The sequence below is a fragment of the Anser anser genome (assembly GCF_964211835.1).
Source record: "Anser anser genome assembly, chromosome: 5".
Classification (NCBI taxonomy): Eukaryota; Metazoa; Chordata; class Aves; order Anseriformes; family Anatidae; genus Anser; species Anser anser.
This window is the reverse complement of record NC_139725.1, coordinates 41,560,547-41,581,996: the sequence shown is the minus strand read 5'-3', so window position 1 is coordinate 41,581,996 and position 21,450 is coordinate 41,560,547. Positions and strand designations below refer to the sequence as shown.

General features: G+C 34.8%; 1 protein-coding gene across 20 annotated transcripts in view; it reads right to left on the bottom strand.

Annotated features, from left to right (window-relative positions):
• MIPOL1 (mirror-image polydactyly 1) overlaps window positions 1–21,450 on the bottom strand; it is a 192,850-nt gene that overhangs the window by 155,155 nt on the left and 16,245 nt on the right. For 8 of the 20 annotated variants that reach the window (XM_083837771.1, XM_083837760.1, XM_083837769.1 and 5 more), the window contains 2 exons: window positions 20,496–20,592; window positions 5,297–5,376 (listed from right to left, as the gene is read on the bottom strand). In XM_083837771.1, the coding sequence (XP_083693897.1) occupies window positions 5,297–5,376; window positions 20,496–20,557 (142 nt within the window). In that variant the 5' untranslated portion in view covers window positions 20,558–20,592. Of the gene's footprint in view, window positions 1–5,296; window positions 5,377–9,301; window positions 9,503–15,113; window positions 15,266–20,495; window positions 20,593–21,450 lie in introns of those variants that run through there. The other 12 variants (XM_083837773.1, XM_083837778.1, XM_083837776.1 and 9 more) reach the window with 6 other exon arrangements.

The following is a 21,450-nucleotide window of genomic DNA, read 5'->3' as shown; positions in this document are numbered from 1 at the left end:
TCCCCGATATCACAACTATACAAGGCATTCATCAAATGTCACACTTTCATAATATTGGAGGCATCATTAAAACTGTTTGGCTAAGGACCTTGAAGTGTTTAAGCAGTAGCTCAAAAGTATATTTGTGCAAAGTAGAAGAATAAATTTACATATCAGCAGCAGCTCATAAGGGATGGGTAAATATTCTGTTTATCTCTCATTGTAATTCAGGTTAGTTTAAATACAGGGTTTCAGGATATCATTACAGCCTATATGGAGTTATTACATAATTTCCAAACATAGTGTCTGCTAGAGTTTTTACTAAGCATGCTGTGTTTATGTTTCCTAAAACAGCTAAAAACAAAGTAAACCTTTCTATCCCATTTTTCTATTGCTATTGTGATCCCAGACAATTGCTTTTCACATATAACCCCTTCCATTATCTAAATCTTAATGATCCAGAACTCCCTTTTATCTAGGCAGGGTCATGTTTCCTGATGACCATTAATTATAGTGAAAATTCTCTTATCCAAATGTACTCAACCTCCCCTACCACAAACAAACAACTAAGGCTTTGCTGAATTTAGTGTTCTAAACAAAATCCCAGAAAACTACAGCTTTAGGATTAGTTAAGAAAAAAATACTGTAATTTCAGGTGTCCGACTTACGAGAAAGGTCACTCTGCATAAAGTATCAGGAAGACACCTCACCCACATACCCTTTACTCCAAGTAAAAGCTCTACTAAAGATGTAGGTGAACTCTCAGATGAGAGTCTCCAGTGCATTCCCTGGAGAACCAGAGCATGCTTTTTTTTAATGAAATCCTTTGCTACGTCTTAACTCTGAATTTAAGCTTCATTCTAGCTGTTGTTAAAATACAAGCGCCAAAGGTTTATACATAAGAAAATAACCAAATTTCTATACTTTTGCTAGGTCTTCTGAAGGTCCTTCTGGAGCACCACATAACAATCACTGTGGGAATAAGCACTGCTCCTTCCTGGAGCACGTTTCAAGACATTCTGAATTTAGCTGCACTCAAACTTTAAAGACCTAAATGATTCAGTATGTACTCTCCCCGTCTTTAGTGCTTGCAGGACTCAGCATAGATCAGGTGCTACACATTTTCGGTGTATTGTAAAGGGTCTCACAAAATCACAGCACCCTAATGAGTCAGGCAGATACCTGAGACTTAATTGTGCTTCTCATGAGGAATGTTTCTCCATGCAGACGGGCCACAAATGCATTGTAGTTAACCATTCAAAATGTATAAGAAATGGAAGGGGGTGCAAAAAGGAGACATGAGAATTTATACAAATGACAGGATGATTATATTTACAGGAAAGATCAGATAGCATTTGATGATTTTTCAATTGTTGTTAGCTCCTGAGTCATGGCACACTACTCCCCTTCCACAGCAAGGTGTTTTCTTCATCTTTCATTCTTACTGTTGTTCAACATGAATGTTTATTAATGAGCCAATGTGATTAATATTCCTATGTATGACTCATGCAAGATCATCCTCTTGACCTCTCCTTTGCATCCAATACTGGACAGAGAAACCTGTTACCACCCTTGCCACTTGGAAATGGGCAGCTACACAGAGTATGTTTGATGCTGAAAGCAAAGCATACATGGAAGACACAAATCAAAACAGCAAGCACCATTCACTCACGCAAGACAAATGCATACACAAGCACACAATGCAATGAAGACTATTGTCTATGCATAAGCTTATTGCATACACTTGTGTCTGAGCAGCTACATATACACTTAACTTGTTCATTAGGTTTACATACTTGTTCTCCTCCTCCTCTATTTTTCCTCAGTTGAGCAGGACTAGAAAACAACAGCTCACCACCAGATAAAACACTTAGTTTTCAAACTTCCCTGCACAAGCTGATTCTGCGATCCTGTTCCAGTCTACACTACTGTGTCTCTTTCAAGAATCTCCTTTGAACTGAAGTTTGCTGGCATGCAATTTTAAAGCATTTTTATAAGCCACAAAAACATTGTTTTGCAGGACAAGAAGCTACGGTGAAAGTATCTGTATTTATCATATAAAAGCTGACATCAAATTCTTACAGGTGGAACTGGTTCATTGACACATGTTACAGTATGTACTTTAAGTAGTGATTTAAAATAATATATATAGTTTTCAAGCATTGGAATAAAATATAACAATTATCTTTGAAAGGAAGCAAACCACTGTCCCTTTAAAAACAATCAATTATCTCATTTTATGAGATGTAAATAATAATTATGCAATGTTTTCCTTTCTGGAGTCAGCAAAATTATAACATTGTTGTCAAAACAAAACAAACAGTATTTTATACTGAAAGACTCCTCCTAATTTCTACCCTGTCCTTAAAAATCACGGTCACTCAGAAATATGACCAAGGCAAAAGATTACAACAGTGAAAGACAATGTAATACAGAACAAGTATACCTGCACCCATTCAAACCCAGTACATGGTATGAGCCAAATGAGACACAAATTTACCTTCAGTATTTGCACACTCACCACTTTGCTGTCCTGCTAGCCTTTTTGTAAAATTGATGTATCAAGTCCTGAATATATGTGTAAACACAGAAAGCACCCTATTTCAGGTTCCCTCTTATGTTTTCACAGTATTAATGATTGTGCAGGTTTTGTCATGCATGTAAACCCTGTAAAAGTAACAACACCATCCAGGTGCAGTGCACTGCAAAATGTAAGGCTATGCACCTATTTGCTAATATGTGTTTATTTATATAATGGACTATGGTCCTACGCTTTCTAGCTTGTATTCTGAACATTTTTCATCTGGAAATTATAGCCTCCACTGGCCTGCTGCCAACACTCGTGATACATTCCCTCAAGTATTCTTAGAGAGAAATGAGAAAAGTCACTACCCTATTAAAAACTGGATCCTATGGAGATAAACAGTACATTTAAATTAGATACAAACCCAAAATAATAAGCCTTGCACTTACCCCTTTCTAATATACCAGACCAGAGACAGACAGATGTACTCAATCCATGCAAGCACATTCCAAACAATCCAGAACATTAAAAATAAATTCTCAACTTTCAAACACTTCAGATATATTTTTCTTAAATACTGACTTTCTTTCAAGCATTTTATTTTATAGCTTCTATTAACAGATAACATACTATCCCACACAGCCATCATAAACCTACTACTTTTCAGTACCTTCTTTTTTTTCTTAATTCTGATTGCTTGACTGAATTTTCAACTAGTCAGCTTAACTTAATCTCAGACATGCTTTAGAGTACTTATTTTTCACAAAATAAAATAATCTCTAAGATTTCATTATGTTATTAAAAAAACTGAATAAGTCATTACTATGTTTTTCTGAAAAGACCTTTTTTAACTTCCAAGTTACAAGGTAAGAACAGCTAGATATGGTACTGTACCCACTGCAAAAAGGAAAGATATCACAGATAAAGAAAGTGGAACACAGAAGGACACACAATTCAACTTTAGACACTTAAACAGAAGATTAAAATTACTTTGATATAGTAGTTCAATGAGAAAATGTAATAGAACCAAGGGTACATAATGAATATTTTGTTGCTGTTATTTTATTGAAATGCCATCTTTATGACAAGAAAAAAATAACTTGTTAACACTCAAATAAAAGTTCACAAAAAAAATCCTTATCCAAACCAGTATGACAAGATTTATTTACTTCATAATCCTTTTTTTTTTTTAAATGTCCTAAGAGTACAAGTGTAAAGAAATTATGTGACTTACTAATGACTGACACACACAAAAACAGAGTATATCACATTTTCTTTTAAGGTTTTCTGTGTTCATACAACAACTTGCATTAGATTGACAAATACATTAAATGGTAGCTTGGAAGAGATAGCTTTCTAAATAGCACAAAATATTAACTTACTGCATCAGAAGAATAAAACACATGAAACTCAGTAGCTACCCGATTTTTAAAGTATCTGATAGCTGCAAAAAAACATCATTTCTTGCAATTGGACAGAAAATATTTCACAGAGAATCAGTTCATGGCATTCACTTTCAGCCTACTTTGGAAAAGTTAACCTTTTGAACCATTCTTTGGGTATGCTGACCCCTAAAGGTCTAAGAATACTAAATCTGATTAAGCCATAACACATTTGAAATATAAATTGTCCGAATACAGTTCTCCAGTAAGTTATTACACCATAACTATTTTTGTTTTCAGTGTATTTGATTAAAAAACATTTTTAACTTAGGTCAGTAATAGCTCAAAATGTCATGAATTAAAAGGGGTCTACAAGTAGTTTGTTATACACAATAATATAGATAGGAATTCCTTTACATTACTAAGAAATGCATTATCTCCAAGATGGAGTATTCCTTCTCTCTTCATGAGAAACTTGACATTTATTATGGTTTTAGAAAGAATACACAGGATAAAATTCCCCAAAAGAAATAAACAAAATCAAATCAGGCTCCCATATAAGAGGCATCTTAGATGTTGACACAACTATTCCATTTTTTTCTTTCAACCTACATATAGCCACTTCCTGAAAAAATCCACCCTTCTATGATGTACTGAAGGTCTCCTTCCTGTGTCTGTGTTTTCTTCAACCTATGAATTGTTATGTAGACACAGGCCACTTCCCAACACTTTTCTCAGTAAGTCAGTCACGTAACATGCTCTCAAATTAAACTTTTTCTAAAGTTTCTCCCATGAAGCATATAAAAACGTATCTTAGAACAGCAATGTGGTCATCCAACTATAGAAAGAACCTTCCATCCTCATCAAGATTAAAACTCCATGAACCATGGAAAGGATGAATACCCTTCCTTCCACATTAACCAAGGCCCTCTCAACCTCACAGACTACCTTACTGACTACATTTGGTTGAGGTAATAGTGAGAAATTGCTAATATTAGTAGATGACTTAATCATACTTCGGCCAGGTATGAATAGCAAAGAAAGTTACTTTAAGAGAGACTTCAGATTTGTCGTTTACTCTCCAACATTTTAAATAGGGTAAGTGCAATATACAGGCTGAGAACTTAAATAAAACTTGTTAGGATTGTACAAAACCAGCTTCAATAACCCAGAAAATAAAGCTGATGTGTTACATTCCTTACTTTGCCTGCACATATATAGAAGTCTAGAAGGAATCATGTTTGTAGCTGCTCTCCTGTTAACCCAAATAATTTTTAGAGGCAGTGTTTTTTTTTTCCTTTTCTTTTCTTCCAAAGTCAGCTATATATCGGCAAGAACAAATACATTCCAGTCACTGCCTAGCACTGGTACAACACCTGAGGTTCCTTAGTAATATCTTAAAAGTCCTTACCTTTTGACGAGTTCTCCATTTGTTCTTCTGAACTTGTTTGATCTGGCACTGACTCCAGTTTTTCCTCCAACATTTCAGAGCTAAAATAAAGCAAACTCTAGATAAATAAACTTGAAACAATACATTACAACACACTTATACTTTGCTTTCATTTGACAGAAAATTTAAAAGACAAATGATTTAAAAATATTTATAATAGCACAATAAAGTCTGTATACTCTAACAAAGAGTGTTAAATTGTATTTCTCAATAAAAGATATTTTCTTCACACATCTAGTTTACATTACGGTTTAGTTCAGCTTTCTACAGCATGCAATGCCTTCATGGCGAAGTTTATTAGTTTGTCTTCTTGTTCTAGAGTCTGATCTTGGAAGTACATGCTACTGAGCACAGCATAAACCACACCGAATAGTTCACTCTTGAGGGAATGAGACTGCTCACTTTGGTAATTATTACAGATGGTAGTATCTGCTTCACTTTAAAACATTCTTTCACCTGCTTGAATTTCCTGCCTAAATACAGGTGAAGTGGCCCTTGACCATGCCAACTCTGTACTTGAATGTTTTTCTAAACAACTAAATAATTTAACACATCCTACTATTTGCATACATATTGCTTCAGACTATACAGTTAATTACATGGTTGCAACACTTTATGTAACTGAGGATCTTCAAAAGACAACCCTCAAACACAAACATAAGCCTTACAGTAAAATGTTAGTTTTACTATGTAACATTTTTAATGTTAAAATATATATTGTTATAGGTTAAAAATTTAAAGAAAGTAGTAATCTTGCTAATATAGTAAGCTTACCAGAAATTTTATTACTTACAAAGGCATCTCCTTTAAAATGTATTATACAAAGAACAATTTTTCAACTTTTACTATATCATTATGCTTATTTTGTATTTCTTCCCTGCAAAAATTTTTCTACACTTATTAAAAAGATACAGCACATGCCTTGAAGATGCAATAACCAGATCATGAAAATACCCAAAGTGTTGTCAATGTGTTGATAAACGTAGAAGTTAAATCAAAACCAAAAAACATTACATAAACATTTTAAAATTCAAGTGCAATACACCAGGACATATATTTTTAATTAATAAAGTAGGAGACAATTTTTTTTTTCTTATATGACACCAGAGGCAGATATTTTCTTTTTTATATCTCAGATTATAAAAAATATACTACTTCTGCAAATACTTAAGATTCAAGACTAGCATTTATTCAAGAAATGCATATCTAGCTTGTATTTGTTGTTAACTATAAACGGGCATGATAAGGAAATGTTGATTTGATGTGCTTAGGTCTTAACAAAAAAAAAAAACACACTTCACGCCATATCGCAGAACACCGAGTTCCTTACAGAAGTCCCTTAAATGAAGCTGTACGCTTCTTTTTCAATTCTGTGTAACTGTGTTGATTTGGAGTTGGCAATCTTTTCCTAAGTTCCTCATTTACTTTTGGATTAGCTGAAAATATAGAAGGTTATTAATATCAAGAAATAGGTTTCTGTCAATGAAGCCATTTCCCTACATATTGCACAAAAAGGTTCATAATAATCGCAGTATTTTAATAAGATATTCATATAGCAAGACATGAAGAAAATACGGTATTTAATAACCTCTGGAGTATTTTAAAACATGTCTTAGGGCCTTAATGTGCCTAGTAATATACTATTTAAAACCATAATTTTATCCCTCCACAATATACAGTCATTCTTCCTCGCCATTTACCCAGCTAATGAATGCCAGCAATTAGTAAAATGTAATCCCATTGCACAATCATTTTAATGCTTTTAGCACTCAGAAAAGTAAACACCAAATTAATACTGCTCAAGCCATATCAGATCCTAGTTGGAAGCAAGCAATTATAGTTCAGCTCCTCAGGTGTAATTAAATGATTGGAATGATTTAGTTCCATAAATGCAAGTTAATTCATAAGCAAGCAACAAATATACTGGGAGTAATTACAAGAAACATTGACAGCCTAAGCAGGGCATGTTCTTTCAAGCACCTCATGTAGGAAAATGCTGCCCTCTCCTGGAAATAATAGAGCATATCAAATGGATAATTGGAGAAAGAAGTCAAGAGACTCATTTCACAGACTGTCTTCGTAGGGGAAATATGTTCTGTTAATTAACAGGTATTTTCTGTTTTAAACTTACAGAAAATAAACATACTTTTGATATCAGATTAAGGCGACCTTTTTGATCGAAGTGAAACACAGACCTTTGGGGAGCTCCCTAGGGTTCTCAGTATACTTTCCCCATTATTAGAAAGAAAATGCTAGTTAATAGAAGACCAAATATTCCATACACTAAGTACACTGGTTGTTCTGAACACATACAAGAACACTGCAGTGGGTATCTAACTTATGTACAACATTTATGTATCATTCAAGATATAGCTTTACAGTGGGTATTTCAAAGGTAAGGTATCTTTGAAATCTAAACTTATCAAACTATTGTTCAGTGTTAAATTTCAAGTCAACACCTATCGGCAGCTGGACACAACCATGAAGGTTTTCTCAGGAGGAATCATCAAAAAAATCAAATACAATTATTTCAAGGCTTTTCTTTAATTTAATTTCAATACAATCTGCTAATAATCAATCTATCTAACAATCAAAATAAAGATGGAGATTAAAATAAAGTATATTGGTAGACTTAAACAAAACTGAAAATACAAGATGAAACTGTAACCCGAAATCTGGAATTAATTTTAAATACTGACTTCCTTATTCACTATCTATTTATTTAATCTGTGTTTGTTAAGACTACTATGTATACATTAAGCAAAGAAACTGAGGGGGGAAAAATAGTCTTTATCTGATGAACATAATAAGCAATAGTCAAGTAAAATTCACTCTAAATATTTAAGTACAAAACCACTTACATATATGAATATAAATTAACCAATATCTTCCCACTAATTAAAGAAATCCCAGATCTACCTATTTTGCCTTCTACAGAAATAACAGATGCTTCCCAGTGCAGCACACAGCAGCACATGAAAGAATCATATGCTGGGGCCAGTATCTGACTATTTTCCACACGCATAAATTGACTGTAAAAAAAGCTTTATTCAAAAGGACGTATCATTGTTAGAGCATGAAATTGTTCTTTACCAAGAGCACTTTGGCATCAAGATATGTCTTTGTTCCTGATCTCTGTGTATTTCAAAACAAACCAAAGTTGAACACAAATATCGTCACTGTGACTGTACTTACTGTGGAAATGAAATAAATTACTTTAAGAAGTCATATTATTAAAAGTTTAAAATGTACAGCACATTTGCTTTGCCCTTTGATGTCACAGTCCTATTTTTCTATTCAAATCTTGTACACTGTAAGTTAATTGCTTTTGGAAACTACTTATTATTCATGTAAAAATTAATGTGCCAATGTGTTTAAATCCTTTTAAATGACCATTCATGCATCTTTCTTCTTTAAGTGCCAATGAAATCTGTCAAAGATATCAATGCAAGATGGTCTTAGAGAAAGTTCTAATAAAGATTTTTTTCTGCTAACATAAGATTTTCATTTTCGTCAACTTTACTTAAATTCCATTAATTTTTTAAGCTGCTTTTAATAAATTCACAAGTAAAAAATTTTAGGCTCCATAGTCTGTCATTTGTGTTCCAGCTGACTTTATGAATATTAATAACAGTGTTATCCTGATTAAATAGGCTTCATATAAAATCCCTGTGAATCCTATAGCTCAGACATCTCATTTTTCCAACTCTTTATGAATTTGGATTCAGACATTAAAGTGAAAAAAAATTAAAAAACAGATTCAATGGTACATTCGCGCACCTTAAGCAAAAAAATTAGATGTTCTAATGAGTCAAATAATTAAAATTGATAGGTCCACATACTGAGATTTCAGGCTTTCTGTAAACATGCAACATATTTTAAGTCTAATGAAAACATCAACACTTCACAGAACAAAGGATTAAGAATCTATTATAAAATAGTAATAATGTCTGTCCTTAGCCTTACCTTAAACAACAGATGATATCATCTTAACTCTTCATATACGGACTGCTGATTTGCAGAAGTACTTCCCAGAGAGAAAAAAATACTAGATGCTTAATTACATAAGCATATGTATGAAATACATGAACATTCTCATTTAGCATGGGTGCCCAGTGAAAAAAACAGCATTTAACTGGGATATACTTCAGCAAAACCAGCCTTTTCCTAAAGAACATCAAAACAAAGGAAATCTTAATATTGTCCAACAAGAGTCAAGCAGTCACAGTTGCAAACTCCCAACTTGTTTCCATGTTTATATGTTTGAATTATTCACATCTATGACAGGCACTGCCTTCATTATTATTATTTTTTTAAAAATACATTAGTGCTAAAATTACTACTTCTTACTGAGAAGATGGTCATCAAAATATTTTGCCTTTCGGTACTTTGTATTTTGAAGGGGATCTTAGAAGGGGAAAAAAAATGAACAAAATAATGAGTTATTTAAGAGGAAGGCATTCCGATACTGGTTCAAATTACTTACCACCACAAACACTTAAAAGGAATTAAATAAAAACAAGAGGTATATAAAAACAACATAAATCTACAAAGGTATGAAGCATACAGCACTTTTGCAGTTCTGGGTAGCTTTTATTGCAGCTGTGGACGTATTTCACTTTCAGAGAAAAACCAAAAAAAAAATAATCAGGAGCTTCTGCAGCATATAGATTACACAAACACAAGCAAGCACCCACACAACATCAGAAACTTTCAACCATCGGACCAGTGATGTTGACCCAAGGCATTTTGATTCCTGCCAGTCTGCGGTAGCTCCCAGCATACTCCCTCTTTGGGCAGGAGATGAGGAAGTTCAACTTCTCAGTTCCCGGAGCTCAGTTCCTGACTTCTCTCCCTGGAAACCAAAAGGCTGCTGAAACCCCTCTGTATGAAGCCCTGATGGCTGTAAACCCCTCTTCTTTTTTTGCGCCTTTACAGGTCTTGAGCTACTGAATCATGCACAACCTTCACAGCTGCAACAAGAAGCAAATGTCTGCTGGTGTTGCTGGAATTCACCTCTTCTTAATGAAAAGTCCTTAGGTCTTGGAAGCATTTGCCACAAAGGGGGGCTTCTCTACCTGCTCAGCCTCTGGCAGAACTAGACACTAGCTCCCAGCACCCTTGGGAATGGCACCAAGCCACTCTTTGTCCTGCCCAATGGTGCAGTCAGCAGTTGCCAATGACAGAGTGGGGATGGAGCTCTAAAGGAGAGGTAACATCATACACTTCATGGATAGGGAAATAAAGAATCAATGTTAGTGTTATTTTTGTAAGCTTAATTAGATCACCAGGATCTCCTAAAATATCCTGAAATGTTTTGCCCCAGGCCAACCTAAGCAAAAGAACTTAATTTAGGAGGGTATACTATATTAGAAACAAAATTACCTTCTAGGTGCATTTCCCAAGGGAACAGGCTGTTTTCTTTATCTCAGGTGCCTGCCAAATTTTGAAGCAGTGATACATTCCACCACAAAAGATTTGCATTTCCTCACTACCATACACAACTTTATGGAAAATCAGAAACATAATGCAACTCAAAATAAGTTAAAAATAGTTTGGGGAAGTTAGAAAAATATTAATCAAAGAATAACTGAAATAGTCACTGTAAATATTTGTCAGGTGTGAAATAAAAATCAATCTCTTAGATATTTGAAAGTCATGAAATGAAATATACTTTGAAATTTGATTATGGAGTTATTGTATTGTATTTTATTACTCTTATTTGCTTTAAAATAGAAATATTTAATGCAAAATATTCTGTTTCATTTTAAAGGGAATATAAAAGCTATGCAAGTGTATTAGCCCTCCACATGGATGAATGCAGCATGAGTAGTACTTCACATGTAAAACTCCAGCACTGCCACAAAAACTTCCAGATTTTGACTTATAGAAGTTAAGTGCATTAGCTGGAAGCTTGATAAAAACATTTTCCCAGAGGGCAGAATAATATAATAATCCCTAGCTTTTCTCCCGTAGCAATTCTTGGCCCCAAAAGAGATGAGACACCTGCATTAAGTTCTGAGCAACCTGTATACATCAGAAAAACATGGAGAACCAGGGCTCAGATATTTTTTTATTCTGCTGCAGAAACTTCTCATTCTCTATGAATAATTTGCATCTGATGCTTTTAAAGATGACATACACTGAAACACAGAGCACTCATTCTGTGTTGTGCTTTTGACAAAGGCAAGACAGAATACATCTTTTGTCGCAGTTTTTAACTGGTTTAGAGTAGATTGTACCTGTTCCTGAAATAAATTTAATTGGATAAAGGACATGCACTTCTATCTTTCTTTATTTTTCCTCCCTGACTAATTTCTGGTATTAGGTCAGTGTCTTCAAGGCTCATTTTTCTTTTTACACATACAAGGAAGTGTTTTATGTGCATATTAAATCACTGATTGCCAATATCCCCATACCTTTTCTCCCCTCTGTTATATTCTCTCTCCTCCATTAAAAAATGAAATAATCTTTGTATTTTAGTTATTAAGCAATCATCAGTCTGCTCTGTCCTCTTCCATCCCAGTTTTTAGCTGCCCTTTGTCTTCCATTTCTTTTCTTTTTTTCTTAGTTTTGTCTTTCCTCTGACAATACATGCCTTTTCCTTCTTCCTCTATGCCATCTCTTTGAAATGTAAAGAAAACCACACAGGATCTTGTCAAAGTCTGTATCTACTTTTCGTCCATCTTTTCTCATCTGCGTGTGTGTTCTGTGAGGTAGCTTTCTTCTGTGACATGTCCATTAACATTTTTTTCACTTTAATCACGAAACTGTGATATGCTTTGGTCAAGTGCAGAATAGTCAATTCATTGAACCATCCTTCAACTTTGTTGTAAATAAATCACTGGTCTTACTGTCCAGGGCACTAGATCTCCATATCTAAATAGTTTACAACCAGATTGTGATTTCCATAGCCTGCACAGATAAAGACATAGATGTTTTAAAGCAGCTTCTGTCCTATTTGGAATAAAGAATATTTAGTAGAATTAGGACTATGTCATCATGGTGATGACGGCTACCTGCCCATTACACTCTGCTGACAAAATCACCACCAGTAGATAAATCCTTTCTATTTAGCACTTCTGCGATGATGCTTTAAGTGCTGTGTCCAGTATGAGGCTCCCAGAAATATCCTGAAGGAAGTCAAGAAGAGCCAGAAAGACGATGAGAGGTCTGTAGCACATGACTTACAAGGAAGGTAAAGGATTTTTTCACAGTGAGGAAGGTCAAACACTGAAACAAGTTGCTCAGAGGCTGCAGAATCTCCTGTTGCTAAAGATAGGCAAAACTCATCTGGATATAGCAAGCTGACCTAACTTCGGAAACGGCCTGGTCTAGCAGAGGTGTGAACTGGGTGATATTCAGAGGTGCCTTCCTACCTATTTTATTATGCCAACGACTGTAATTAAAGTCATCAAAACTAGTATTCCTACAATACACTAAATTCTGCATTGCTTTCTGCTTGACAGTGCAGGACAGCAGACCAGAGAAAAAGCAGAAAGGCACAAGAATTATTTCTTTTACCATATAAATAAGTTACTAGCCTAGATTTTACCATAAAAGCAAAAATGAAGTCACAGAATATTATGCATGTGTAAAAATGAGAAGGGGTTATTTAGCGGCATAATAATAAACCACTAGTACAAGTAATAACATTAAACAGAAATGACTTTTCTCCTGTCCAAAGCATCCCAATTTAATTGTTGAGCTGACTTCACAGAACAAAGGAAGATAGAGCAGGAACTTAGAGAAGGAACTGAAGCAACAAACCAAACGGAAGCAAAGGAAGTCTCAGTTTATCCAGCCAACTCACATTTCTCAAAGTCCCTTCAAATAGCCCCCTTTTTCCTGACAACAAACGTATTAAAAATGTAAAGCATAAAGACTACAAAATAGTGTGGATATTGGAGCCTGATCAAGAACCATCATGAGTACTAAACATGTTGAGGCCTGACAGAAATGTGCCATCCTTTCAAGACCTGGTAGTGAATGAGGCCCACAGGCCTCTCAGAGAAATACAGCTGCACCAACTACTTATGTCAGAACATTCTGAGCAGCATGAGAGCACAAACGCACCTCGTCTGCTGTCATAAAACAAAACATCCAGTGCATTGTATGTACCCCAAATTATCTACCCACTCAAATTCAAGAGCATACACTTGAGCTGACAAGAATCATGACACCTGAAATTTTACAAACTAAATAGAGCAAAGAAATAAAGCAACAAATCCAGATCAGTTTTGTTCTTTAAGAGAATTAACTGAGCCACCAGTTTTTAAAAATGAGTATCTGAAGAGAAAGCTGTCCTTTAAGCTGTCCTCTTTATGTAAGATCATAACTGTTCCCTAAAATGTGCTTGCACAATCGTAAGATGTTGCACAGGTGTGAACATCGACATACTTTTGCCTACAACTCAATAAATATATTGTCTCTCGTCAAGTTATGTTTCTTTTTAAATCTAGCAGCTAGATCCAGTACATAGTGTCTTCGTTTACTACAAATAGTAGTTTAATACTTGTAAGCGAGAAGGTGGAGACCAGTGATGAGTGGTGTCCCTCAGGAGTCTGTATTGGGACTGGTACCATTTAACGTCTTTGTTAGCGACATGGACAGTGGGACTGACTGCACCCTCAACAAGACTGTGAATGACTCCAAGCTGAGTGGCATGGTTGACATGTTGGAGGAAAGGGATGCATTCCAGAGGGACCTTGAAAGACTTGATATGTGGGCCCACGCAAAACTCATGAAGTTCACTAACAAATGCTTTCTTCCCAATCAAACTACTGCAATATTTTTGTTTACTTTGGGAAAAACAATATAATTTATCTTTAATCTAAGCTACTTTGGAAAATACCTCAAACTTTTTCTCAGCTGAAACTGACCAAAAAAGTTATCTTCACGCAGTAGAAAGGAAATGTCTACTGTGAATAAAAGCTTCCGTCTAAAATAGTTAAGTTACAAACGATGGAAAACTCAAAGAAAAAGGTCTAGAAAGAGATGCAGGACAACTTGAAAAAACAGGCAAAATTGTCAGATTCCCAATATAATAAAAGCTCTGTCATTTCCGTTCTTCTATTTCAACCAATGAAATATTTAAGCATTTTTGGAAATATGCACTTGCATAATTAGATCATTGAGGAACTGGAGTTCCTTGATCTTGTCATCATTTACGATTACATACAACATCATAGTACATAAAGAACAGAATAGAGAAACCAGACAGACTTACATTGTTTAAAACATTTCTTTACTGTGTTTTGAAGTCATTTGAAAGCCTTAGAAAGCATGTTATTTGGCTAAAAACATGAAAATAATTTACGATGAAGAAGCCTTAAAGAATTTCTCTAAGAACAAACTAAAAAGAGGTTCAGGTAAGTTGAAGGTTATATAACTGGAGAAGAAGTTTTTACTAGGGGTTCTGAGCTTCAAAAAATCAGATTCTTTCCACAAAGACAAATGGAAGAAAAAAAATAAATCCTGGAAAAGTTCCAGACCTAGAATTATCAAGCCAGTTTCAGCAAGATTATTCTCTTCAGTTTTTATAAAAAGAAACAGATGGATGTTCTCTTCATTCTTGCAACCTCATCATAAATTCAGATATCTAACACTCATTATTCCTTGATTCATCAAGCTACATTAATGTTTTAATTGCCACAACACTTGACACCAGAGGTGAAAAGAAGAAATTAGGTTAGGTTTCAGAGAGCTGAGAGAGCAGCTGAATCTTGGCCCCACAAGTTATTCCTGGGCGGAGCAAAAGAGCTCTAAATCCACTTACTAGACAAAGGAGGCAAAATCCTTACTTAGACAGCACTTCTGAAACCCAAGCTCATTTTGATGTCTGCTTTCTCATGCACATAATCTTGCTTAACAGTTTGAGGCTTGTTTGTCAGACGTTCTGGGCATTGCAAGTTGCACTGCTGGGCATCACTAAAAAATAAAACAAAATAAAGCAAGAAGACTTGATAACATAAGCATAGATAACACACGAGATTTTATATACACACACACAAATAGAACAATTCTGCAGATATTCTTGGACATGCTGAAACTGTAAGACTTTTAGACTCCAGAGCTTCATCTTGCCTTTCATGTTGAAGGAGTAGCTAATAAGAAGGTTAGGCATTTGCAATAGGATGTCTTCTGTGCCTAATACAGCATTAGAAAAAATCCTAAACAGCTTTCTATTTCACAGTCAAACTGGGAGGAAAGAAGGGAGAAAACCATTTGGAATATTTCTTAAACACTATGAACAAAGGCAACTTTTCTTGATTGCTGTGATTTTATGACACCTAGCTGTCGAAGACAAGACTTAACATGACTTCTTGTTGTCAAAAGCAAATCCTAACATGTTCAAACTTTAACATAAAAAAGGTGTAATTTTTCTGATAAAGTTATGTCACTTTGACACTGCATTCATAGAGTACTTCATCATTCTTTTAATTTCTTCAAGAATTTAAAGCCACAACATCTAACCAGTTATTTCCCTTTCTGAAAACATGTCAATAAGTAACAGTCCTCTTTTGCTTCCTTCTGATCTCAAGGCAGTATTTCACCATACTCAGTTATTCAGTTGGATTGTGAATGTACTGAGTAGACAGGTTTGGAAAAAGACGTACAGTGGTTAATTGGTAGTTTTTGCCTTATATAACTTAGCTTATTAGAATATGCTCATCCTGCCTGAAAAGAGTTCGGTGAATTTCATTTATTCATCACACTGAACTTCACTGAGGGGCAAGGTTACTTTTGATTTATAAAGATGCTCACTTTAAAAAAGCTAAATTTAAGGAAAAGGCAGTTTAAGATTTGAAGGTTTCCCAGAGTGTTTTCAAAACAGACTGGAAAAAAAAAAATAAAAAAAACCACTCATCCTCTCAGAAAACCATTAAGAAACACCTTCCTAAAAACCTGCATCTCTAGATATCTGAGAAGTCCAGAGACCATGTAAATAACAATTGTTTGTTCCAAACACAATTTTAAAATCTGGTAACAAGTTATAGTTTTGTTTCAAAATATTTTGGAGAAAATTATTTTTTATGAATTGAAATTTAACATTATCCTGAAAGAATTTCTATAGCAACTGGAATTAATTCTGCTTTTACTCACAATATCAAATTCCTCACTTGTATTAGTAAATAGGAATACTTTTACAAATAATTGTATTTTACTGGATTACAGTTTAAAAAAATCAACATCAACACACACACATGTACCTATATATGTATCCATCACTGCATTATTTTCACTACATGTGGGATTCTTAAGAACTAGAGATGTACAGTTAATTCTTGATTTCCCTGATCTCTATAACAAGCTGAATGGCTGCATTACTGGAAATAAAATGTAATATGTAATACTAAATGGGTTCTCAATAAACTTTTTTTTGTTTTTTAACTTTTAAGATAAACTTGGGAAGCGCATATTATACCAAACAGGAAACAAGCTATTGGGCAGATATAAGCAGTGGGGAACCTCAGTATGATAACAGAATACGCTATTTTTAGTAAGTTTTCTCTCATAAGTGCAAGACAGTGAATGTTTGCCAAAAGAATTTTACATCCAGGAGGGTTTTTGAAATATGAAAGATACTTTTAAACTATGAAGAGAATTATAAATTTTGCCTAATATTTAGTAACCTTCAGATACTGTAATTCCACTTCAGATCCTGGAAAAACATTCTGGAGACAAATATTAGTCTACCACTGGATAGTGAAGAGGAGGAACAAAATTACATTTCAAGGGGAAACTGTTTTAATTAGAGTTACCTTGTACACCTGCACAGTAGTCACCTTCAGTACAGCGTGAGAAAAAGTGTTACACTCCACAACCATGTTTATTTTTGCTACCATCAAATTCTGAGTCCTCAAAGCAAAAACCTAAATTTTGCTCCCAGCCATGATTACATTGCCATACTTTTACACTACCTAGCGTAGGAAACTAACTTAAGCACCCTTAACTGGATGGCTGTATGTATATCCCAGGACAAAAGAGTCTCTTGAAGCAACCGTTACACACTCATCCATAACATTTATGATTAAAGGAATCCTTCATGGGTGTTCTATTCTTTCGTACCTTTAGGGTGCCATAAACAAACTACTCAACTGGGTATACTAGTGTTCTTTTAACAGTTTTAGCATAAGAAATGGGCTCATTATGATCCACAAAGAAATCCCATTGTATCAAAAATAAAGTGAGTCTGATCTCACAGGGAGCTGCATTTCCTTATCAGTCCTTCTGCAGTTTCATCAACCTTTGCTATTTAGAAAGAATGCCCAGTCACACTGAGGAGCAGACCTCAAAGACCTGGTTATCAGCCCAGCAAATTAAAGCTGCTGACCTGTGCCATACCACAGTTTCATGCTCATTAAACCGGATGGCACACAAAACCTTGAAGTCTATCCAACAAAGATCCTGATCAGACAGAGATTCTGATTCCTTCACAGAGCCCCTTCCTTTGACGAAATGGAACAAGTTAAAACCTCACAAATTAGAGCTCTGAAGAACACAAAAGACTGTTTGTAGTCCCAAGACTTACCTAGAGGAATTGTTCAACAACATCAGATCAGCACTCTTGGGCTGCTGAGTCACTCACCCATCGCCACAACCCTCTGATATGACTTAACACAAGGAAAAGCAGCAAATCACTGACCTCGGGACAGTGGTACTTCAACAGGAGCCCATAAAACCTGGAGCTTATAACCAGTAACAGATGTACAAATGACTATTTCTACATAACGAGGGCAGCTGATCAAGACATCTTGAAAGCCAACACTTCTTTAAAATATCCAGCTTGACAAAATAACCTGTCAGGTCTAGTTAACCGTTTTTGTGAAGTAGGCGATACCTTGAGAAGTCTATTTCTTACCACTTTTCATCATTCTTAAAATGTGGGCTCTAACATCTATGCATCATTTGGATCCCATCAACCACATCTTCAGTACATACAAGTCTGCTTTTACAGGGCCAATCTAATTTCTCAGTGATATTTCAACAACAGTTCCATTCTTGGCCAAAAATTTAAGCAAGTTTTATATTAATTAATAAGATGTTAATTTGGCTACAGGTAACGTATGGGAGGATAGTGAGAGAGTTAATACATATTTACTCCTTTGAAAACCAAAAATATCCAGATCTCTAACATTATAATGCAATTGAAGAATCCATAGTAAGAAAGGTGGTGCTTATCAGTTTCACTTTATTCAACTGATATTTTCCACAGTAGAAATGCATTTTGCACGTGAAAAGGTTTCCATCTACTGACCTTGGCATTCATTAGGACCATACTGTGATTTATACTGAGAATTCCAAGCCTTCATCTTATAAATAAATGTAAAATACGAAAAAACAATTATGCTTGTGTAAAATTCTAATTTATCTCTCTGTAATCAGGTTTTGTCTATGCTACATATTTCTGTGTTTGAATAAAAGTCAAAATTAGTAATAGGTATCATTTATTTTCTGACTTTTCATTATCTTGACATTTTAACTTTTTTTTTTTTATACTCAGGCTTTATCTAGGGCTTCAACCCCACAGTTGGTTTTTAGACAAGTACACTGTCTTCCAGAATACCTGTTCAAGAAATAAGCCAGCTAAAAGAATATATTTGCCATTCAGCAAATCAAAATATTGTATATAAAAAAGTAGGATTTTATGACAAAGAAAAACACCTGATTAGGGAAGAAAATGTAGCACTGTGTGCAAATGACAGAAAAAAAAAAACACATATTAGAAGAAATCACAAGCTCCAGTGAAGAACAGTAGAAAGTAGAGTAGAAATCTGAATTTGGTGGTTCTGGACAATTATTAACACTCAGCTTAGATTTTTATTATTGCTGAAAAAGGTAAGCAAGGAAGTTTTTTTTCCCTGTAAAAGGGCAGTCACAACTTTACACTCAATGCCATAGCATTAGCAATTTAATATTAGTCATTAGTCTAACTCAGATGTGCTTCTCAGTGACACTTGAAAACTCACTTCACCGAGCAATTTTTTGGACTTAAATATAAATTATACAAATGCACCAACTTAGTAGTTTAGTTTTTTTGTTTGCTTTTTTAGCACAAGCATTAATTAGCATTACTTCAACTAACCACCCCAGTGTTTTACTGCTCTTAGACATATGCATGTTGATGTCAAAGAAAGTCAACTGTGTCTCAAGCCAAGTTCTCACTACTGCACAGGCTCAAGTACTTTGTATGCAAGTGCTACAGTTTACACAGAAGCTTTCTTTTAAGCAAAGTAAAAGGCTCAGAAGAAGAGAAGGTCAAAAAAGAAACCAACAAAAAACATGACATGAAAAATTTCTGTTCTCAAAGGCAGCAGATCTAAAAGAAAAGCAAGAAGCCCAATTCAGCTATGTCCCATGTGCACAAACATGCCCAGTAAAGCATTAAGAAAAAAGCCCAAAGACATTTTGATAAAGTGGGAATGACATAGCTATACGGGCTGATAACAAAATTGTAATTTTCCATACAGGGCAGATCACCAGCAGAGTTGCCCTGCACAAGGCAGGACTGGTTCCCCCTGTGCCTCCCGCACACTAGCGGTGGAATTCCTTCACGTTTACAGCAAACGAAGCTGCTCACTGGGCCTTTGTGATTAAAGCAGGAATGTCATAATCATGGTGGTCTAGACTGCTATGAGCAAAAACGACACATGGCAAAACGAGTGGCCCTTGGTCAGAAGTGGCTATGGTCAGGATGAGGCATGCTTATGAAGTAGTACCTCAAATACCTTGCGATAAACACATGTGGAGAAAATAACACGAAGAACACCAGAGCTAACTGAATAAAAGGTTAAAGAAAATAAACAACATTTTTGCAGCTTAGCATTTATTTGTGAACTGCTGGTGCAACTATATGCTTGACAGGAAAGCTATGAAGCTTTTGGTAGCTTGACAAGACAATCTACAGGCTTGAATGAAATGTTCAGCTTAAGGAATTAGAATAAATCTGATGACTGATATGCTACTGAACGTGACAGGCTGTCATCTGTTTTAAACAGGATCTCTGCTAGGATGTACTGAAAGTGATTTTTTTTCCATTACCTTAAACATACTAAGACTTTTTCAAATGAATTCTGGCTAATCTGTTAAGACAAAAGATCTTCTCAAGCTATTGCCATTTAAATAAAATAATGAAATAGCCATTTGGCTTACTTACATAATTAATTCATGCTGACGCTGTACTTCTGCGATTAATTTACATCCAGTCCACAAAAGCATACAACAAAAATGATTATTCTTGCTTCCCAAGTTAACTATAAAATCAGAAGATATGAGCAAATAAGCGATTAAAGCAGTTTATCTAAGTCCTATTTATGTATATGAAACTCTCTATATGAGTATCAAATTGTTTATCTGGTATCAAGACAATGCAGTACATTCTTAATTGATTCAGAAAAACATTCCTGTACTATTTTTTTCATGTTATGATTTTATATGAAAATAGGTACAGGGGTTCTCCTACAGCTTTTTCAAGTTATGAAAAATTGATCAACAGAAATCCTTCAGTAAAGCTGTATTGCAGCAGATAACTAGAGATAAAGAACACTAGCTCTAATGTTAAGCTGGCCAGACCCTAAAAACCAAACAGTTTAAAATCCTAATACATAATTACTTTAAATATATAGAAATAGACACACATATAAACAGTGTAAAATAAGTTAAAAATCTTTGGGAGGCAATTGATGCTATTTAAGAAAAGATACCAGCATAAAAAACTTTGGTAATATCTAGGCTCAAATATGAACGTCCTTCCTGTATCAGACTGTAAATCATTCCTGTATGAATTACTGGAATGAATCACCATCTCCTTCTAGAAATAATGATTCAAATCTATTCTACAAACAAGAAAAAAAGGAAAAAGGGGTTTTGTGACACCCACCTGGAATCTGTGCCTTAGATACAAAGAAACAGGAAAACTGATCATTGCTGGATAAGTAGTAATGTCAGTTTGAACAGCACAACATTTACAAAGCTAAATAGGGAAGCAAGCACAACTCCCCAGCTCACACAATCCACTTCCAAAGGGAAATAAGAATAAAATCACCACCAAAGCCATTCAGCTTTCAGAAAAGGCTGTCACCAACGCATACAATTTAAAATATTTTAGCTAT